At 50.4% G+C, this 18879-nt stretch overlaps 1 protein-coding gene across 2 annotated transcripts in view; it reads right to left on the bottom strand.

Annotated features, from left to right (window-relative positions):
- Window positions 1–1137: 1137 nt before the first annotated feature.
- The window catches only part of NR5A1 (nuclear receptor subfamily 5 group A member 1), a 44936-nt gene continuing 27194 nt past the window's right edge, over window positions 1138–18879 (bottom strand). For both annotated transcript variants that reach the window (XM_084821443.1, XM_084821444.1), the window contains exons 5-7: window positions 10242–10361; window positions 9241–9388; window positions 1138–3925 (exon numbers count right to left, since the gene is read on the bottom strand). In XM_084821443.1, the coding sequence (XP_084677569.1) occupies window positions 3678–3925; window positions 9241–9388; window positions 10242–10361 (516 nt within the window). In that variant the 3' untranslated portion in view covers window positions 1138–3677. The remainder of the gene's footprint in view (window positions 3926–9240; window positions 9389–10241; window positions 10362–18879) is intronic.

Here is an 18879-nt window from a genome sequence, read left to right as displayed (position 1 = left end):
GATTGTCCTTTCTCCACTCCACAGCAATTGGAAAGCAGCTGGAATTAAGGGACTGTCTGAAGCCCAAGAAATTAATTGAATCTTGAACAGCTGCGGGCAGGTCCTTGGGTGTTTTTTTTTTTTTGCTAACTGCAATTGTCTGTCTGGTGATGAATGTTATCTGAGGATCAGGTGCTGATGCGACACCAGGTAAATTGCAAGACAAGCAGCGGAACTGGATTGCCAGCAGGTGGTTTAGTGACAGGAGTTAATGAAGAGGCCATGTGGTAAAGCTAAGCGCATTGCTCCCCAAAGGCCATTCTTGGACCTGATAAACCTAGCAGAGGATTTTGCAGTATTTTTAACCTCAGCCACAGTTAAGAACATAAAAAGGGCCATGCTGGATCAGACCAAAGGTCCAGCATTCTGTTTCCACCACAGCCGAAGAGCTGTGCCAATGCAAAGTCCACAAGCAGGACATGAGCGCAATAGCATCCACCTGGCTGCCTCTGATCCCGAAGGACGCATATAGCCATCAGGACTAGTAGCTGCTGACTGCCTTATCCTCCATGAACTTGTCCAATCTCCTCTCCTTTTCAAGCCACCCAAGTTGGCAGCCATCACTACATCTTGTGGGAGCGAATTCCATCATTTAGCTATGCGCAGTGAGAAGAAGTCCTTTTATCTGACCTGGGTCTGGTTGAAAGTCTTCACACCACTGGGCATGGTCCCTATGCAAAGTCAAAAGTGGTTAAGGATGCAGTCCTATGCATGTTTAGACAGAATAAAGTCCTACAAATCCCAGCAAGCCACAATGGTAAGGCATTGTGGGATGTGTAGTCCAAAACACCTGGAGGGCACCAAATTGCCTCTCCCTGCTCAAATCCATCACTTTGCAAACAGAATTTTGCCCGTTTACTCAGCCATGCATGGATGGGCATAGCGGTTTCCTGTACCCACGTTGTCAAGCGATAACTGAGATGCCCCTATCCATCGAACTTATTTTATTTAAAATATTTCTAGTGCTGGGTTTTACAAGCTCATTTACCAGGCCCATGTGGAGTCCTACGGGAAAGAAAGGCTAACATGCTGGTACTCAACTATGAGATGAGGACTTGTTAAAAAAAAGAAAAGAAAAAAAGACACACTTGACTGTAAGTGAATTGCAAAATTTATTGGAATGTCTTCATTTGGCAAGATAGTTCATCGTAACCCCCCTTGGCTCAGAAAGATTTCTGAGGAAGATGAGAAAGAGGGGGAGGGGGAGAGAAAGACACTTAAGGACACTTTTCATTTTCAGGAGAAAAAAGGAGACACACACACACACACAGCTTGTCACTTCCAGACTATATTTTCCAACTCTTTCAAACCATCACACACACACACACACACACACAGGCCCAAACGTCACATCTGGAGCAGAAAATGCAGCAAAGTGTCATCAAAACACAGGAACAAGCTATCACAGCAGCATCTTCAAAGCATCCAAAGGCTTCATCAAGGCGTCGTAAAAGTCTTGGGGGTGGGAGGGTGGGGTGTGTGTGCGTGGAAGGCACACGTCAGCCTGGATCCGGGAGAGTGCTCCACAGAGCTGGCTCAGACAGAGCACCTCTGAAGCCAAAGCCCTGCACCCTGTCCCCATCCAAATCAGTGTGAACCAAGGGGGTGCCCCACACTAAGTTGCAGGGAGTAGGTTAGCTTATAGGGGAGGCGGGGAGGCTGCTGATGCCAGAGAGACGAAAAAAGTCAAATGCGGAGCTCTGCTTCCATCTGGGTGCGCTCTCTGAAAAATAAAAAGCTGGCTCCTTTCCCAGTGATAACCATGCCCATTCACCGCACTGACATGCTTCATCCTTAAGAGATTTAGTGCAGCCTTTCCCAAACTGGTGTCTTCCAGATGGGTTGGACAGAAGGCACGTCCACGCTTGCCCTTGAACGCTGCAGGTGCTAGATCTAGAAAGCAGCCGGGATCTCTGGTGTCTATGGCAAAGTTTCCCCAAGAGAGTGAGGCAGCGGCCTCTGCAAGAGCAAAGTAGCACAGAACTCCAACTTGAAGGACCATTTCAGAACTGGGAATACAGTCAGCCTGGGTTTAAAAGGACTACGTCAGCAAGAGCATATCTGCTTTCGGGGTGCGGGCTAGCGGCAGCTAAGATGTGTAGCGGGGAGAATGCTGGACCTAAAACTTATTTAGAAGGACTGTCAAGGGGGGAAATGCTTAGAGGAACTCTGACTTAGGAAGAGCCAGCTACTTTTAAAAAGAACATTTACCTTCTTACATGCACCCCTTTCAGTACGAGGATTAATGTGGAACAGATATTATTAGGTGGTTTGTGCTAAGAAGGTTTGCAATAGTGAACATAACACTTCCCTTCCCTGTAAGAGACTCAGCCTTCCCCAACCAGGCACGGACTACAACTCCCATCATCTCCAGCCAGCATGGCCACTGCACCATTGGAAAACCCACTTCATGCTCAGAGGCCTTTTGGAAACATATTTGGGAGGATCTTCCCAATGCAAGACCGCAGCCCGTGCTTGATCCTGAACCTCACAAGTGTGCCGCTGCCCATGGGTCTCTGCGGGACAGAATGAGGCAGCGCTTGCAGAGACTTGGGGGTGGCAGCGGTGGGGTGTGTGTGTGTCTGTGTCCGCATCAAACTAACCCTGGCCCTAAGAATTCACTAGATTAAGGACACAGCCAGGAGCACTTTTAGACTGGGTGGTCAATCTGAAGCTATCAATGGAGTTGTGGCCAGAGAGCTCAAAGGGACTTCTTGGTTGGCACAACTTCCAAGCAGAGTTTTCTTTTCTGAGCACCTGCTACAGACAGAAATGCAACACAATGAAGATACAATCATAAGCTGTTACGGAATGGTGTCCCAACATAGACTGAAGGGTCGAGGAAAGTCATGTGCTTAACAATAGAAGAAAAATAGAGAATCTAATAGCTCGAAATTTTAAAAGAAAAATCTTACTGGCTCAGCTCCCAAACACAAGGCCATCATCTTCCAAACTCGCTCGAACTGCGGAGGCAGCCACCGCGGAAAAAAACCCTCTCAACAGAGCATATGGTACGCCAATATCACTGTGAACTCTACCACCACCTCTGATGGCTGCAGAGGGACTTAAGGAAAGGGCCTGTTTCTGCCAGGTGGCTGCATCTCAGCTTTTGCAATCTCTTACCTGGCAGTGGCAAAGGCTGCAGCCTTGCCTGGGGGGCAGGGGAGAGCCAGCGCAGGCCCTTCTCAGGCATTCTCTGTTAGGAAGTCCCCTCCCCCCCTTGCCCAAGCCTGCTTCACCAGAATCCTGCCTCTCCATCCTGCCTTCCAGGGGAGCCCCATGGAGTCAAGCTGCACCGTTTCAGATGTCAAGCCAAGCCAGACAAGAACTTCCCCACCCCCTTGGCAGGAGGGCAGAGAAGAGAGGTCACTCTAAACTCAGGAGCGACACTTCCTAGAACTCTCTGCACCTGCGGCTACCGGATGCGGAAACCGTGCGCTCTGGGACTTGGTCAAGGGCACCGATTAATGAACGGAGCTGCTGAGAGAGATCGGCAGCGGGGAGGAGGCAACGAGATGCTCGGCCTGCCCTGCGCTGCCTGGCGCTGCCCCCTGGCCTGCCCTTGCACCCACTGCCCCACCATCCGCAGCATCTCTCTCGCTCTCCCCCCACAGGAGGAGAGGGGCTGCCCGGTGCCCTCAAGTCCTCTTGGCGTGAAGCATTTCAATCAGCAGGTTGTTGCAGGGCACCTCCCCGCTGAGGTGTTTGTGGTACAGGTATTCCTCGGCCTGCATGCTGAGAGACCGGATGTCAGCCAGCCGGAGCAGCAGCTGCCGGAATTTGTCCGTGGCGTGGGGGTAGCGACAGGCGGTGTACTCCAGCAGGGCCGCGTTGGCTTTCTCCTGGGCATCTTTCACGAGACTCGAGTTTTCCACGTACTTCACGTCTACAGCAAAACAAGGAAAACAGGCCACGTGACCCCAGAGGAACCCGCTCTCGGAACGACGGCTCAGAGCAGGGAGGCGTTCCAGAGAGCTTGGGTGAGCGTGGAAACGAGAACCGAGTTCCAAACACTCGAAACAAGAGCAGCTCTCCACCAGCTCTACGGGAGAATGCGAGGGCTGTCACCCACTCCTGTCGCCTTTGGCTGACCTGGCGATGGCAGCGCCACAGCATGTTCATAAACATTCTCACCTCTGACTGCTCAGGAGAGTAGGAGAAAGCATCAGCACAGAATGTCAACAAACAGGGACAGAAGAGTAAGAAGTTAGCCAAGGGCAAAATCCCACACAGGGTCTCAGCGCACATGTTTTCAAGTATTAGTAAAGCTCAAAGTACCCGACAATGCAAAAACGGTGTCGTTTCCATTTGGACCTCTCTGCCTGCAAAATGTGCGCCCCTCTTTTTTGTGTCCTGCACAGGATTTTAGGTCAAGGGATCCACATGTTGGGAGCATCCTGCATTTTGTAGCCAGCCCATCAAAACTGAAGGACAGCTGTACTCACTCTCCCCATCCATGGCACTTACAGAGTTCATGTAACTACCAGAGCACGGAGGTAAGAGATTGCAAAAGCAGATCTCTCACCTCCGTGCCAAACAGACCTTTAGACCGCTGGATCACGCTCCTCTCTAAATGCTGGATGGAGAGATAGGCTTAATCTTCCCGGCTCAGCCGACATGGAAACCGTGATCCCAGCTGCCGGGAGCCGCTTCCCCAGAGCGCACATGTTGCGGGCCGGGGGCTTTACGGACACAAAGCAAAAGGGTCCTTCTGCACGCAGGAAAGCGAGCGAGGCCAGTTGGCAGGTGTGACGGCACAGCGATAACCCAAGCCCCTGTAAGCTGCCACGCCTGACTGCAGTGGCGGGCGTCTGGTCCCCATCCCATTTGGAAGCCAGGCAAAAGGAACAGACGCAAGCAAAGCCGCCTGTAATGGAGGGAAACCCTTTGGAAGGTCAGAGAAGCAGCTACGGCATGAGGGTGAGCGTGTGGGCTTCAAATGAGTGTGGCGTGCAGCCCCCTGTCCCTTGTGGAGAGGAGAGGAGAGGAGAGGAGAGGAGAGGGCACAGCAGGGGCTTGTCAGGGAATGCGCAACTGGAAACAATCGTGTGTTGCTCCCCTGCATTCGCCCTGGCCTCCAGCTTCCTCAGTTTCTAGGCTGTAAGCTCCTCAGGACAGGAAGCCATCTTCTGTGCTCTGGTGGCATCATGTAAATCAAGGATGTTGAACTTCTTTCAGTCTGAGGGCTGGATTTATTCATTTATTTATTACATTTATATCCCACCTTTTTCCCTCTTGCAAGGAACCCAAGGTGGCTTACATAGTCCCCCTCCTCCATTTTATCCTCACAACAACCCTGTGAGGTGGGTCGGGCTGAGAGTCAGTGACTGGCCCAAAGTCACCCAGTGAGCTTCATGGCCGAGTGGGGACTAGAACTCGGGTCTCCCGACCCCCGGTCCAACACTCTAGCCACATTCCACTGGTATGTGGGGCAGGGCAATACCCACACCGCCCCCTCAAATGCCAGTGTATTTTAGCTTAATGCTCTCACTGCAAGTAACTAAGCATTCGGAGAGGCATTCCAAATGGGAGGAAGCCACGCAAATGCCAGGAAACCACCAAGCGGTGGTCAAGAGAAGGGGATATGGCTATCTGGGGAACAAACAGCTGTAACAACCCCGATGCAAACAATGAGGGACAGTAAAGAGTGGCCAACCCAGGTCATTGCCAAGTTCTGGATGCTGCCTTCCAGAAGGCCAACAGCTATGGACAGAAAGAAGCCTGGACAAGGAGGCCTGAGAAGGACTTTGGCTGGAGGGCGTGCAACGATGTCCAGAGTTTGCGGCCAGCACCTGAGGCTCTGAGTGGAGGTTGTTGTCTTTAGCTCAGGCTGAAGGGAGGGGGGCACCGTTTCTAATAATCGGCCATGTCATTATGGAATCTCTTTATCTGTGTAATGCTATTGCGATTTTAATATTTAGAAAAGAAAGATTAAAAAAAAAAAAAAGCACCTAGAAGTTGCATCGCTAAATGTCAAATCTCTCTCCCCCAAGTTGGGGGAGAGAGCAGGTCCATCCTGATGAACTCACCTGGTTTGGAGAAGAAACCCTATTCATGGTTTAATTGAATATTTGAATAATCTTTTCATTCCTGCAAGGCATAAAAGAATGTTGTCCAAATAACAGCGTGTTCAGCTCGCTTCATTTAGAGACCCGGCGGCTGCTGCAAAGACTCCGTCCTACGACAAAGCAGCCCCTCACACAGGAAGAGCTGCCGGGGACGATTTTCTATGCCCTCAAGTGTTCTTTGCATTCAGAGCCCCTTTTGTTTGCCGGAGGCTTCTGATAAATTGCAACCGCTTAAGGGAATGCAGGCGCATAAAAGCCGCTCTTGCTCCCCTCCCCTGGAGTGTCTACGGGGAGAATGGAAGTCAGGCAGGCGCATGGGGGGTCAATCCATTAAGGTTCTATTAAGCCCTTCTGGAGAACAAAGCTAACCTGTGCCATTCTCATAAATATTGCTGTTCGGAGAAGCCCTAATTTTAATTAAACTTCTTTACCTGCTCAGGAGAGAAAATCTATTTAGACTCAAATGACAGCCCCTCTTGTGCTCGCTTGCGTGCGTGCGCACGGATGCGCCAGGATTGTGCCGCAGCCGAGAGGGAAAAAACAACAACATGAAAATTCTCTCGTTAAGAGCAATTACAGCCTACACATAATAAAAGAGGTGGATCCGTACAGCTGAGCCTGTGAAGGGCAAAACGTTCTCAGCGCGCAATCGGCAGCACCGGGAAAGAAAAGTCGGCCACGGGGCACCGATGGGGCGCATGCGATGGCAACCTTTTGTTCCTGGTTTTTCTCTGGGAAGCTTCAGCGGAGAAAGAACCACTGGGTGGAAGTTTTTAACGCAATGCGCAAAAAAAAAGGGGGCTGGAGGCATCGAGGGTGGTTCTCTGCTGGAGTGAGGAAGAAACACATCACTATATTACAGAGCACCTGGCAAAAGGCAGGGAAAGAAGAGGCCTGGGGCAGTTTGCTTCTTCCAGAACACCCTCCCTGAAATCACTAGGGCTCAACCCAGTAACATGTTGAGTAAAAATAGGGCCAAGTGAGCCTTAGAGCATGCACAGAGGGTCTTTTAGCCAAAGTCAGAGGGGCAGAAAAGATGCAGCATTCAGCTTAATCAGTATCTTGGCTTTCAGGTTTGAAAAAAATGCAGAGGAAAATTTCTAACCCTCGTGGCTTGAAAGTCCTGCTGACATCTCAGAAACCAATGAAGATTTCCAGAGAATTTGGGGCGGGGGGCGGGGGAGAGAAATTGAGAGAGAGGGAAAGAAATAGGGAGTGCCTCTTCAGGGCCTTGCAGGAGTTCTTGCAACCAGCAAAAAAAATGGAACAATTATGTAAAATGGGGTGGGAAATTGCAGAATAAATGGGCTTCATTTGCATACAGGTTGCAAAATCCAGCTTGCCTGGGTGCAGAATCAGGACCGCTGCCACCCCTCCCCTCCCTCCCCACTTCCACCTGCATACCCCAAAGACAAAAAACTCTTACAATGTTTCCCCAAAGGAGCCCAAGACTCAGCCAGGCAAGATCCTACTCCTGCCACCATTTTCCTTGGAGGACTGCAATGTCGGACATTTCCAGAGAATAGCAGGAGCACCAGAGGCCAGAAGATCTCTGTTTAACCTCTGCCCCGGAGCTGCGGCCCCAACCAAGTGGGCCGGACTGAGGCGATGCACACAACAGCCCCCTTGGCCACTGTGGGTGCCATTTGGGAGCAAGGCTGCGTGGGCTGCTTGTACCACACAGGTGGCCCAATGCCCAGCTGAGGGCAGGAGGCGAGGGAACATTTTACAGACCGCCATGAATGTCTGAATGGGGGCTGAGCATCGGTGTGCACCAGCTTCTGAGCAGGAGGTGTGTGTGTGGGGTGGACAGCCAAGGCAGTGAAGCCCAGCATCACTCCTTTGCGGACTGTGTCCCCCCCCCCCCCGCCCCCCACTTGCTGATATTATGTCTAGGTGAGAAGTGAATGCGTGGACATCTTTGTGTCCCAGGCAGGGCGGTAATCTCGTGTAATCTGCCACCGCCAGCCACTACTGAGGCTGCCCCAAATTCCTCTGACGCAAATCCAGCCAGCGCCTGCCCTCTGTCCCCGCGGCGAGAGACTGTCAACAGCCCATGTTTTGCAACGGCCCTATCAAGCGGTTTCGGACAACAGCTGCCAAGCACAAAAAAAGGAAAGGAAGGGATGCTCCGTTTGGTCCCGGCTGATCCAACACAAGCAGGCCAGGCCAGTCCAACGGCTGCAAATCAAAACATTCACACACACTGATGTCACAGAGCACAAGAGTAATGATCAAGAGAACCAGAAATCCATACATCGAATGGTCAAGAAAAGAAACGAGCCAAGCTTTAGAGGGGGGTGGGGAAGATGGAAACATTTGGGGTAGCTTTTCCCCAACCTTGCATCGTCCAGATGTTTTGGACTACAGCTCCCGGGGTTCCCGAGCAGTGGCTACGTTGGGAGATGGTGGATGGGAACTGAAGTCCACAGCATCTGGAGGACACCCGTTTGGGCAAGGCCGATTTAGGGTGCAATCCTCTGGAGGTTTAGACAGAAAAAAGGGCCTACAACTCTCAGCATGCTCCTGCCAGCCATGCTGGCAGGGGCATGCTGGGAGTTGTAGGCCTTTTTTTCTGTCTAAACTTCCAGAGGATTGCACCTTTAGGGGACGCAGTGCTTGGGGGACAAAGGGAGCCGTTTCCACAGCTGTGGCTTCTGCTTCATCTGGCACAGAGGGGAATGGAAGCGGCCTCGTGAAACAGACTTCGTGCGGCACAGGACACGATCCACAGCCAACCTGGACCTTGCCCAGGTCAATCAAATGGGTCAGGGACGTACTTTAAGAGCAGCTTCAACTGAACAGGGGCAGGAGGAACTGTGCCCAACAGTAACTGAAGCAGGGATATTTTCCCCCCGTTCTTAGAAATTAGAAATTACAAGTGGGAGGATGACAAAGGAGTCGCTCCTACCTCAACAACAGGGCTATTCACCCACCAGCCCAGCCTACGCAGGTCAACCCATGAGCAAAGTTAGGGGCCACCACAGAGTGGTCCCTGTGGTGCACCTGCTCCCCCAGATGCCCCGGAGCTTTCTGGTGCAGAGCCTCATTGCAGCTCCTGTGCTCACTTCTCAGGTAGCTGGGTGGCCCACATCCCCCCCACCCCCACTCCTTTCCTCCCCCCCCAACTTACCAAGGCTGAAGAGAATTAGAAATTTCAGGCAGACAAACTCCTGCTTGTCCACCTGGAGGGAATGCAAGTGAAGCACCAGCTCTTGCGCTCTCAGCACCAAGTTGTTCAGGATGGATCCTGCCTGGGTGGCAACTGTCGACATGTCCACCTAGAAGAATGGGAGATGGACATGGTTCAGGATCACCATAACTCTGTCTTGTCAGAGGAAGCCTTCAGCAGAAAGACCTTTAGGGCGTAATTCTATAGGTAGCTGGCTGGGGAGTCCTCTGGATTTTATGCTAACAACAACCCTGTGAGGTAAACTGGATTTTATCCTGACAACAACCTTGCGATTGGCTGAGAGTCAGGGATTGGCCCAAAGTCACCTGGTGAGCTTCATGGCTGAGTGGGGACTGGAACCCCAATCTCCTGAGTCCCAGTCCAACACTAACCCAGAAGGGGGCAGCATGTGCCCTGCCAGTCCTCCAGTGTGGCCCCCACCACCCCCACAATCTGGGGGACATCCCCATTTAAAAATAAAAAGTTGCTATGGGGCACCAAAAGGGTCAAAGGGGTGAGTATGTTTTGGGGGGGCAAAAAAGGCCCCTGGACTTCCCAAAGTTGTCCACTACACCACACTGACAGATTGTAGCTGCTTTTACTTTGTACACCAAGGGAGGGGGCAGGGGGACCAGATGTTGCTGGACTCCAACTCCCATCATCCTCAACCAGTATGGCCAATGGACAGGGATGATGGGAACTGAAGCACGGCAACATCTAGAGGAGCTCTGGTTCCCCACCCATGCCGCGCAGCATCACACACATTCATGGTGCAAATTAAAAAGGACAGTACTAATAGTCCAAATGCTGGACTAGACAGGCTCATCTTACCTGACCCAGGAGGGCAATTCCTTAACATATCAGAAAAGTTCGCATTTAAACCCCCAACCACACTTCCTGCCTCCGGTCTCCCTCCCTCCCTCCCTCTCTCATGCACACATGTCGGCCCGGCCCCGGCGTACCTCCTGGCCAGTCACCAGCACCATGCTGTGCTCCTTCCCGTACTGCACTTGGCGGAAGATGTGGTCAAACACCAAGAGCTCGCTCCAGCAGTTCTGCAGCAACTTCATCTGGTCCCCTACCTGGAAGGGGAGGGGGGGAACAAACGCTGAGAGGCATCCCAGCCCAGGCTGGATTAACATTCACGCTAAGCAAGCTGAAGGGGACGTCCCGACTCCTTAAGAAAAGCAGATCAGACTGTCCAGCACAGCCCCTGGAGTTTACGAACATGAAAAGGAAGCTCTTCCAGGAAAACCAGAGATAGGGAGCATCATGCTTTGCATATCCAACGGATCTCGTCTGGGGAGTTAGAGAAAGGGGGCAGGACTTTGTGGTCCCAACCAAAAAGCCACCAAACATTATAGGTTATAGGAAACTGTGTATGTGTATAAATACACACTCACACACACACACACACACACACGTGTTAAATATTACAACAGTTCTAATATACAATTGAAAACACGATTGTAATAAAATATTACAAACCAGGTTAAAAAGATCTATAAGCAGTCCTCCAGTATTCCTTACATACATATTATGATAATTGGTATCTGTACTGGGCTGTACAAGTTTTGCAATGCCCCTGTCCCTGTCCCGTACGCGTTTTGACCTGGACAGTCTTCATCAGAGGGAAAAATGAACACAAATTACAGCCCATATAATCACCAGTTACAATTAATATCTCATAATTGCAGAGATTCTACATAAAGTAATTTTTAAACTAGCAGGATTGTTGGCTTCCCACCGAGCAGTACGCATGCACGTCTGCTGAATAGGGGAATATAAACATTTCCTCCCACACTCGAGACGGTAAATTTTTTCCATCACTATATACCGACCAGGACTGTATCTCTAGCTCTATTTCACGAAAGAAAAGATTTTTAGCACTACTTCCACTCCATCATGCAGCTTGGATGCTGTGGGCTACTCTCATGTCGATGGAAGAAATTTACCGTCTCGGGTGTGGGGGGAAATGTTTATACTCCCCTATTCAGCAGACGTGCATGCATACCGCTCGGTGGGAAGCCAACAATCCTGCTAGTTTAAAAATGGCTTTATCTTTGTGGTCCCAACACTTGCAGCAGCCTTCTCCAATCTGGTGTCCTCCAGATGTGTTGAACTACACACATCTGGAGGCTACCAAGTTGGGGAAAGCTGACCGGCAGGCTCAAGCAGAGCTGGTCTCCTGCCTGGGAGGCAAGGTGGAATCTGCCTTCGCAACAGAGTGAGATCAACATGGTAGGAAGGAGAGGGCGACTCTGGGGCGCTGCTTCCAGCCCTCTGAGCCCACCCCACCCACCCCCCTGCCCAGAAGCGAGAATCCACGGAGAGCCGTGCAGAAAGTTTAGGCCAAAGTTCTCAGCCTGCTCCACACAAGTGGCGAAACGCATTTTCCACACTGAGAGACCACCCACGGTGAATCATGCTTCTCCCCCCTCCCCCCACCATTTATTTATGCATTTATTTTGGTTATTCTGACCCAAGGACACGTCAGCACGCACACTTTTTCAGACGCTGCTGCTCTCGGACGGACTTTCACCAGCCTTCCCACTGGGGGGCTTTTGACTTCTGCAAATACGGATCTGGAAGACTGTTCTGGTTCTCCAAAAACAGGCGTCAGCACCAATCCCGCCCCACTCCCACCCTGTTAATTTTTCCCGGTGGAGGCTGGTGGCTCTGATGTCGGTGAGATGGTGAATGCGCGCCGCGTTTCAGTCAGAACCAGTCAGATCTCTAAAGGAGCTCTCCGAGGTGTGGAAGCACTGTGGATAGCTCCTTTGGAGTTCTGACTGAAACCCAGAGCAGATTCCCCGCCCTGCTGACATCGGAGCCAACAGCCTCCACTGACTTTTTCTCTCTGGCCCAGCACTCGAAGCAATGCCAGCTGGACCCAGACACCCTTTTAATTCCCACAATGCCCCTGAGCTAGCATAGCTCAGGAGCACTGTGGGAAATTGAAGGGATGGCCACGCCCAGATGCCCAGCATTGCTCGGGGCCCTCCCATGGCAGCGAGATAAGCCCGCCCGGGGCCCACTAAAAGAGGGCAGCCCCTGCCAGGGGACACCTTGACAGAGCCCGCCCCCACCCCCAAAACCTGGAGCTGGCTCTGACTGGGAATATTGGGGGGGGGGACTTTTGTTTCTAAACAGATTTCCCCCCAAAGCTCAGTCCTGGATTAATAAAGGAGAGAATGCCTCTGAGCACATGCAAAGTGACCTGTGTAAGCACAACAAATACTTATTAAGAGAGAAGGACAGTGTGATGCAGGGTTTAGAGCAGGGGTGCAGAACCTCTTTCAGCCCTCCGGCTGAATTCCATTGCAGAGAAGCTCTGTGGGGGGGCCGCATTCCAGCGGTGGAAAAACCAAAAATACCCGCATATTTTAGCTTAAAGCTCTTACTGCCTCAGGTTTGGCTAGGGCATGCTGGGAGTTGTAAAGACTTTTCTCTGTCTAAACATGCATAGGATTCCACCCTAAACCTTAGGACAGACACTTGGACCTTTTAGAATGGGGAAAGACTACACAAAAGCCAGGAAACTACCAAATGATTGGTGGTTGGAGGAAAGGGGGTGGGGCCAGGGGAAGGGCGGAGTCTTCTGGGAAAACTCTAGAGGGGCCGTACCAGATTTGGGCCCCAGGTCTGAGGCTCTGCACCCCTGGTTTAGAGTGCTGGATTAAGGCTGGGGAGACCCGGGTTCAAATCCTCCCTCAGTCATGAAGTTCATGGGGTAACCTAGAGGCAGTCTAGTTCTCAGTCTAACCTACCTCACAGGGCTGTTGTGAGGATAAAACAGGGGTTGACACACATATATATGGAAATGTAAAATTTCTGGAAATTTTGAGGCCATGGAAAAAAAACTTTTTTTCCCCAGGGGTTTTTAGAAAAACTGGAAATTTTGAAAAAATCGAAAAATAAGCAATGCTAATTTTTTTAGCGCTCTTTACAGACCTAAAGTCACTTTGTTGCTTTGAGACAGCCTTCCCCAACCTGCTGCCCTCCAGGTATTTTGGACTTCAACTCCGATCAGCTTCAGGCAGCATGGACAATGGTCAGGAATGCTGGGCACTGTAGTCCAAAACACAGGGAGGACACCAGGTTGGGGGGAGCTGCTTTAGGAACATAAAGCAGCCTTTCTGTTCCTAAAGCTATTTTATGTATGACTTAGTTTGCTCATAAAATTATCATTATATTTTTAATTTTTTTAAAGTCAACTCAGTTAGTAAAATTTTTAACTACTGTCTGAATAGATTAGAATTACATTAAATGACTGTTACGGCATCAGAAACAAAGGACTCTGTAGAACAAACCCAAGCTGTCAAGAATGCACATTTACTGTCAAGAACACACAATGGTGACTCTACTCACACGTTGGGAAACTGTGCACAAATGTCCATCAGACAAATATACTTTAGATCAATCATTTTAATCAGAAATGAAAGAAATAACTATGCTGGGAATCTTACAGAGAAGATTAAAAATGTTTTCCCCCATGGCTTCATTATTTCCAGACATTTTACATCTCTAGTCTTTCTATAAAAGTGTTCTTATTACATAGTTTTTACAAATCATTTTGGGGGAGTAAAGGCTGGGTAACAATATATAACTACTTGGTCTTAAATTCTAAAGAAAACATTTCATAATTCAAAGCTATTCAATTTTTGGGGGGGGGGAACAAAAACCGTCTTTGGAAAAAACCCCATTTTTTCCCAGGTTCTTTTCCGGGCCTTCATATCTCTACACACGTGTACAACACGTATGCTGCCTTGAACTCCTCGGCGGAATGTAAATGCACACTTGAGATTTGCAGACTTTCAGTGTTGAGCTGCACTTTTCTGCACCCGTGAAAATGTGCAGCGCACCCCCAAACACACCCCTGAGCAAGAGGACTGGTTTCCAGAGGTTACAGCTGCCAGGCCAGCTGCAGAGACCCCTGGCTCCCCCGCTGCCGCAAATCAAGTGCTGCATGCAAGCGAAGGAAGCCGCCGGGCACAGCGCAAATGCATGGCAAGCAAAGCCAGCTCGACTCAGCTGCACTGTTATCTCCAGCAGGACACCTCCCTGGGCTGAGAATCTCGCCAGATTCTTAACACAGTGTCTGCTGGGCGCGTCCCCCATCCGGCAGCGCGAAGGGAGGGAGAACGCCCCTGTTGTTTGCCGCACAAAAGAGCCAGTGTCTCCCGGGGTGGATACATTTATACTGTCCGTTCCTCCACCCAGCAGGAATGTGGAGCGGAGAAAGACGGCAGCCTCCGTTAACTCCACAGCACCAGGAAAGGGTTCACAACTCACCTGCTGTTCCACGAGAGGAGCAAGGATGGGTTCGGGGCCACTGGCCATGCTTTGGAAGGCGGGGTCAGTAAATTATAGGAATTTGGAGGAGCACAGTGGCCAGGGCAGCGTGCTAAGACAACTCCAGATCTCACCACCAACACACCCTCGTTCTCTTTCTCTCACACACACACGCGCGCACACACACTCAGCCCCAATCAGCAATACAGGGGGGACGACAATAATGTCCTACCTTACTGGGCTGTTGTAAGAATTGCTGAAATTACATGTAAGTGAACACAGGAGATGCCCCTATATTAATGCAATGTGCTGTTGTCTTTATGGTATTATGGCCATGCCTGGCAAATCCCCCGTTTCCTGACCTGGATACCTCCTGCTCCTGGATACCTCCTGCTCAAGGTGACTGCCAACACAGCAAGGCCAAGCACCCGGGTTTGCTGATGAGACACTCACAATAGCAACCACAGAGAGCATAATCCAGTCCGAGGGCAAAGGGGTGCGTGGATATGGCCTGCATACAACATTTGGACGGAGGACATCTTGCTTCCTGAGGCAAAGACAAGATAGCATCCTCCTCTTAAGAACATAAGAAGAGCCACGCTGGATCAACAAAATGCCTATCTAGTAGGGCAGCCTGTTCATACTGGAGGTAATATACAGCCCTCAAGACTAGCAGCCACTGATAGCCTTCTCCTCCTCTATGAAATGGTCTAGTTCCCTTTTCAAGCCATCCAAGATGGCGGCCATCGCTACATCTTGTGGCAGTGAATTCCACAGTTTGACTATATGCTGTGTGAAGTAGTACAGAGGCCAACTGGACTGGCAGTTGAAGCTTACTTCACCGGTGATGATGGGATTGTATCCTTCATCACACTTGAGTGCAGCAGGCTAATTTAGGGGTGTAGGACAAGTCCCATAACACATACAGCTCTGTCTGTTCTCCATCACTCAGCATCTGCTGCCCAAGGCAACTGCCTCACACTGCCCAACAACAGGGCCGGCCCTGTAACAGGGCTGCAATCTATAACCAGTTTAATTGGTAAATAATCTACAAAAACTTTGTTGTTTAAATACTGTGTGCGTGGGGGAAAGCAATTTTAAAATCAGGTCAGTGTGGAGTTAAAAGGCCCACCAAATTGTTGTCAAAGGTTATTTTGGTGCATGATCATCACAGGGAGTGGAGAAAAATTGTATTCATGAATCTTGTGACACCTTAAATACTGGCAAATTTATTATGGCATAAGCTTTCATGGACTAGAATCCATTTCATCAGATGCAAGTTGGCAGATTTATATACACATGCTGGGGAAGGGGGAGAGATTATAAACTCTGAGATAGAAGGGAACTGAAATGCAAAAAGTACAGACAGTGATAATGACTTTGCAGTAGCCAGTTCCCCATATGGTTACTCTACACATTCCAAAGTTGAGTCCTGGGGCTGAAAACAGGTTGCAGGGCTCAAACCTTTCTGGGTTCTGCCCCAGTGCTCACTTTGGGGGCTGGTCGATTAATATCTGTGCAAGATAGCACCTAGTGTTGATGCTCGCTGGCACGGGTGCCTAAAACACCTATGGTTTAGCCATTCCCTTTCTCTGCCACCCGAACAAGGTCTGGGAGCGTTTAGCTTAGGAAAAAGGGTGAGGAAAGGGAGACATGATAGAAGTGTACAAAATTATGTATGGTGCGGAAATTACGCACGGTTCTTCTTCCATAATACTAGAACCCAAAGGGGTCATTCCATGGAGCTGAGTGGTAGGAGGTTCAGGACAGATCAAAGGAAGGACTTCTTCACGCAGCACAGAGCTGAACTACAGAATTCGCTACCACAACATGATGTGACGGCCACAACTTGGATGGCTTTAAAAGGGGATTGGGCAAATTCATGGAGGAGAAGGCTATTGGTGGCTACTAGTCCTGACGGCTCTATGCCACCTATGAGAGGCAGGATGCCTATGTTCACCAGCTGCTGGGGAACATGGGCAGGAGGGTGCTGTTGTGCTCATGTCCTGCTTGTGCATTTCCCACAGGCAGCTGGTTGGCCACTGTGTGACCAGAACGCAGGATTAGATGGACCCTTGGTCTCATCCTGTGTGGCTCGTGTGTTCGAACAACATGTTGGAAACCATGTTTTTCCTGCTCTAAAGATGCTACCCACCCTGCAGCACATCCCATTACAGCATCATTTTCTATGGGATTGAGAGTTACTCTCCCCACCCCACCCCCAGCCCGCGCCTCTGCCGGAATCGGCTCACCCTCAGTCCACCAGGCAGCGTTCCCGTCTGTCTGCTGCACGTTGCCGAGCGAAGGCGGACACCTCAGCAGAGCAACAAAGGGAGCCAAGTGTATTATGGATAATGTGAACACGCGTCACCCCTTGAGCACCTACGCACCCCCCCACACACACGCCCCCCCCTTCAGAGAGTGCAGGCCTCCTCTGCCATTGTGCGAAGCACTTCGAATAGAAAGAAGACAGATGTGACGTTGGAGAGGTAGAGAACAGCACGATTCCCCCAGCAAAGAGCAGCAATAAAGCAGGGCTCATGGACCAGAGCAACAGGAGCGGAGGGTGGGGGGGGAGAAGCTTTTATGGGGTTTATCCGCAGAGACAGCACAAGCACAGGAGGGGGAGGCGTTTTGAGAGACCTGCAAGACTTGGGTTGTTGCTGTGGTGTGGGCTCTCTTTAAGATCAACTGTTTCTCAGCATAGCTGCAGAGTATTTATCGAACCAAGTGTTTTCGGTTAGTCTGTCCCTAGCAAAGAGGTTATGCTGGTGCTGGGCTTGTACTTGCATTAAAGAATAAACCTCTGCCTGCTATATGGGAGCTTTCGTTTATGCGTGAGCCTATTCCACGGAACCCTGGAGGACAAGTCATCACAACTGCCTCGGATGGCGAATAAGCCAGGGAACATTCTCCGCCAAAACAGGTGCTCGCCACTGCTAATGACTTCTTATTTGCAAAGGCGTAATTGGGCCTGCCCACGTAACAAACCCGGGTGGGAGGTCAGCTGTTGTAGTTGCCATTTGACAGAGGAAGCCACTGAGGCAGAGTCTTAACTGTGTCTGCCCACAACAAACCTGAGAGGGAGGCTGCTACTACTGCCATTTTATTATATTTAGGCTTCGGGATTTTATTACATTTAGCAGCATATAAGGATTGCAAATTAAATAAAGAAATAAAAATTAATTCTGCAGATTAAGCAACCAGGGCTGAGTTGCGACAGAGGCCAGATCGACGACACCTTGCGTCATCTCATTATGATCCCATCATTGTAACGCTACATCTATTGTGGTATTTCGGACAATGTGGAATAAAAAGCAGGAAATAACATTACAAAAGCGGTATATTGAATGTGCAACGTGCCCCGACACTTATCAGTGCACTTCAATACTGCTATAAACCAGTAATGTAGATCTAGCCAGACTGTCCCACAGCTATGGGGCCTGCATTTATGTTTCCCATGAGTCTACTTCTCAGCTCGATGCCTCGTGTTTGTGTGTGTGTGTGGGGGGTCCGCTTCCTTCTTCATCCTAGCCAACAGCAATCCATTGCTGTGTTGCATCCTGCAAGGCTCTCAACTTACAGGCCGGAAACTGGGGCGGGGGGACGGACGGACACAGCTTTCCCATAACCAACCAGTGAGCGAAACTATGGCTAAGGTGGAATTGCACCCAGCATTTCCAGGTCTAATTTGTACCTCCAACAGTCTGCATCTGGCAAAAAGTCTCTCTCGGGCAGCTTTAAGGACATGGTCGAATCCATACGGCTGGCATAGGTGGCCAGGTGCCCTGCAGGTGTTTTGCACTATAACTCCCATCAGTCCCAGCAAGCATGGTCGATGGTAAGGGATTAGGGGACTTGCCAAACAGAACATCTGCAGGGCCCCAGTTGCCAAGCCCTGGCAAATGGGATGGGTCTGAAACGTCCATCCTTAGCTCTTTCCATCTCATGTGCAGAACGTGCCCCATGCTAAGGAGAGGCTGAACATTTCGCTTGGAGGAACCTGGCAGGCATGTTCAGCTTGCCTGCACGCACTTTATCCCCCTCCCCAAAACACACAGGATTTGCTTGCCACAGCATGGTCATTTGCTGGTGCTAATGTGAGAGACCACACTGCACCAGGGTCAGGTGGAGCAAACAAATACTCTCTCCTGCAGTGCACAGGATGCAAAGGGAGCGCTGCCTGTTTCACTTGAAACTGGCTGCAAACACACCACCACCACCAATCGTGTGGCGCAACCAAGGAATGCAAGAGCCCTGCCGGATCAGTCCCAAAGCCTCTCTAGTCCAGCATTCCGGCCCCAC

This window comes from Heloderma suspectum, chromosome 14 (genome assembly GCF_057233095.1).
Source record: "Heloderma suspectum isolate Gila_16-S chromosome 14, 16-S_ref, whole genome shotgun sequence".
Taxonomy (NCBI): Eukaryota; Metazoa; Chordata; class Lepidosauria; order Squamata; family Helodermatidae; genus Heloderma; species Heloderma suspectum.
Note: the sequence above shows the minus strand (reverse complement) of the source record. Positions and strands in the feature narration are given on the sequence as shown.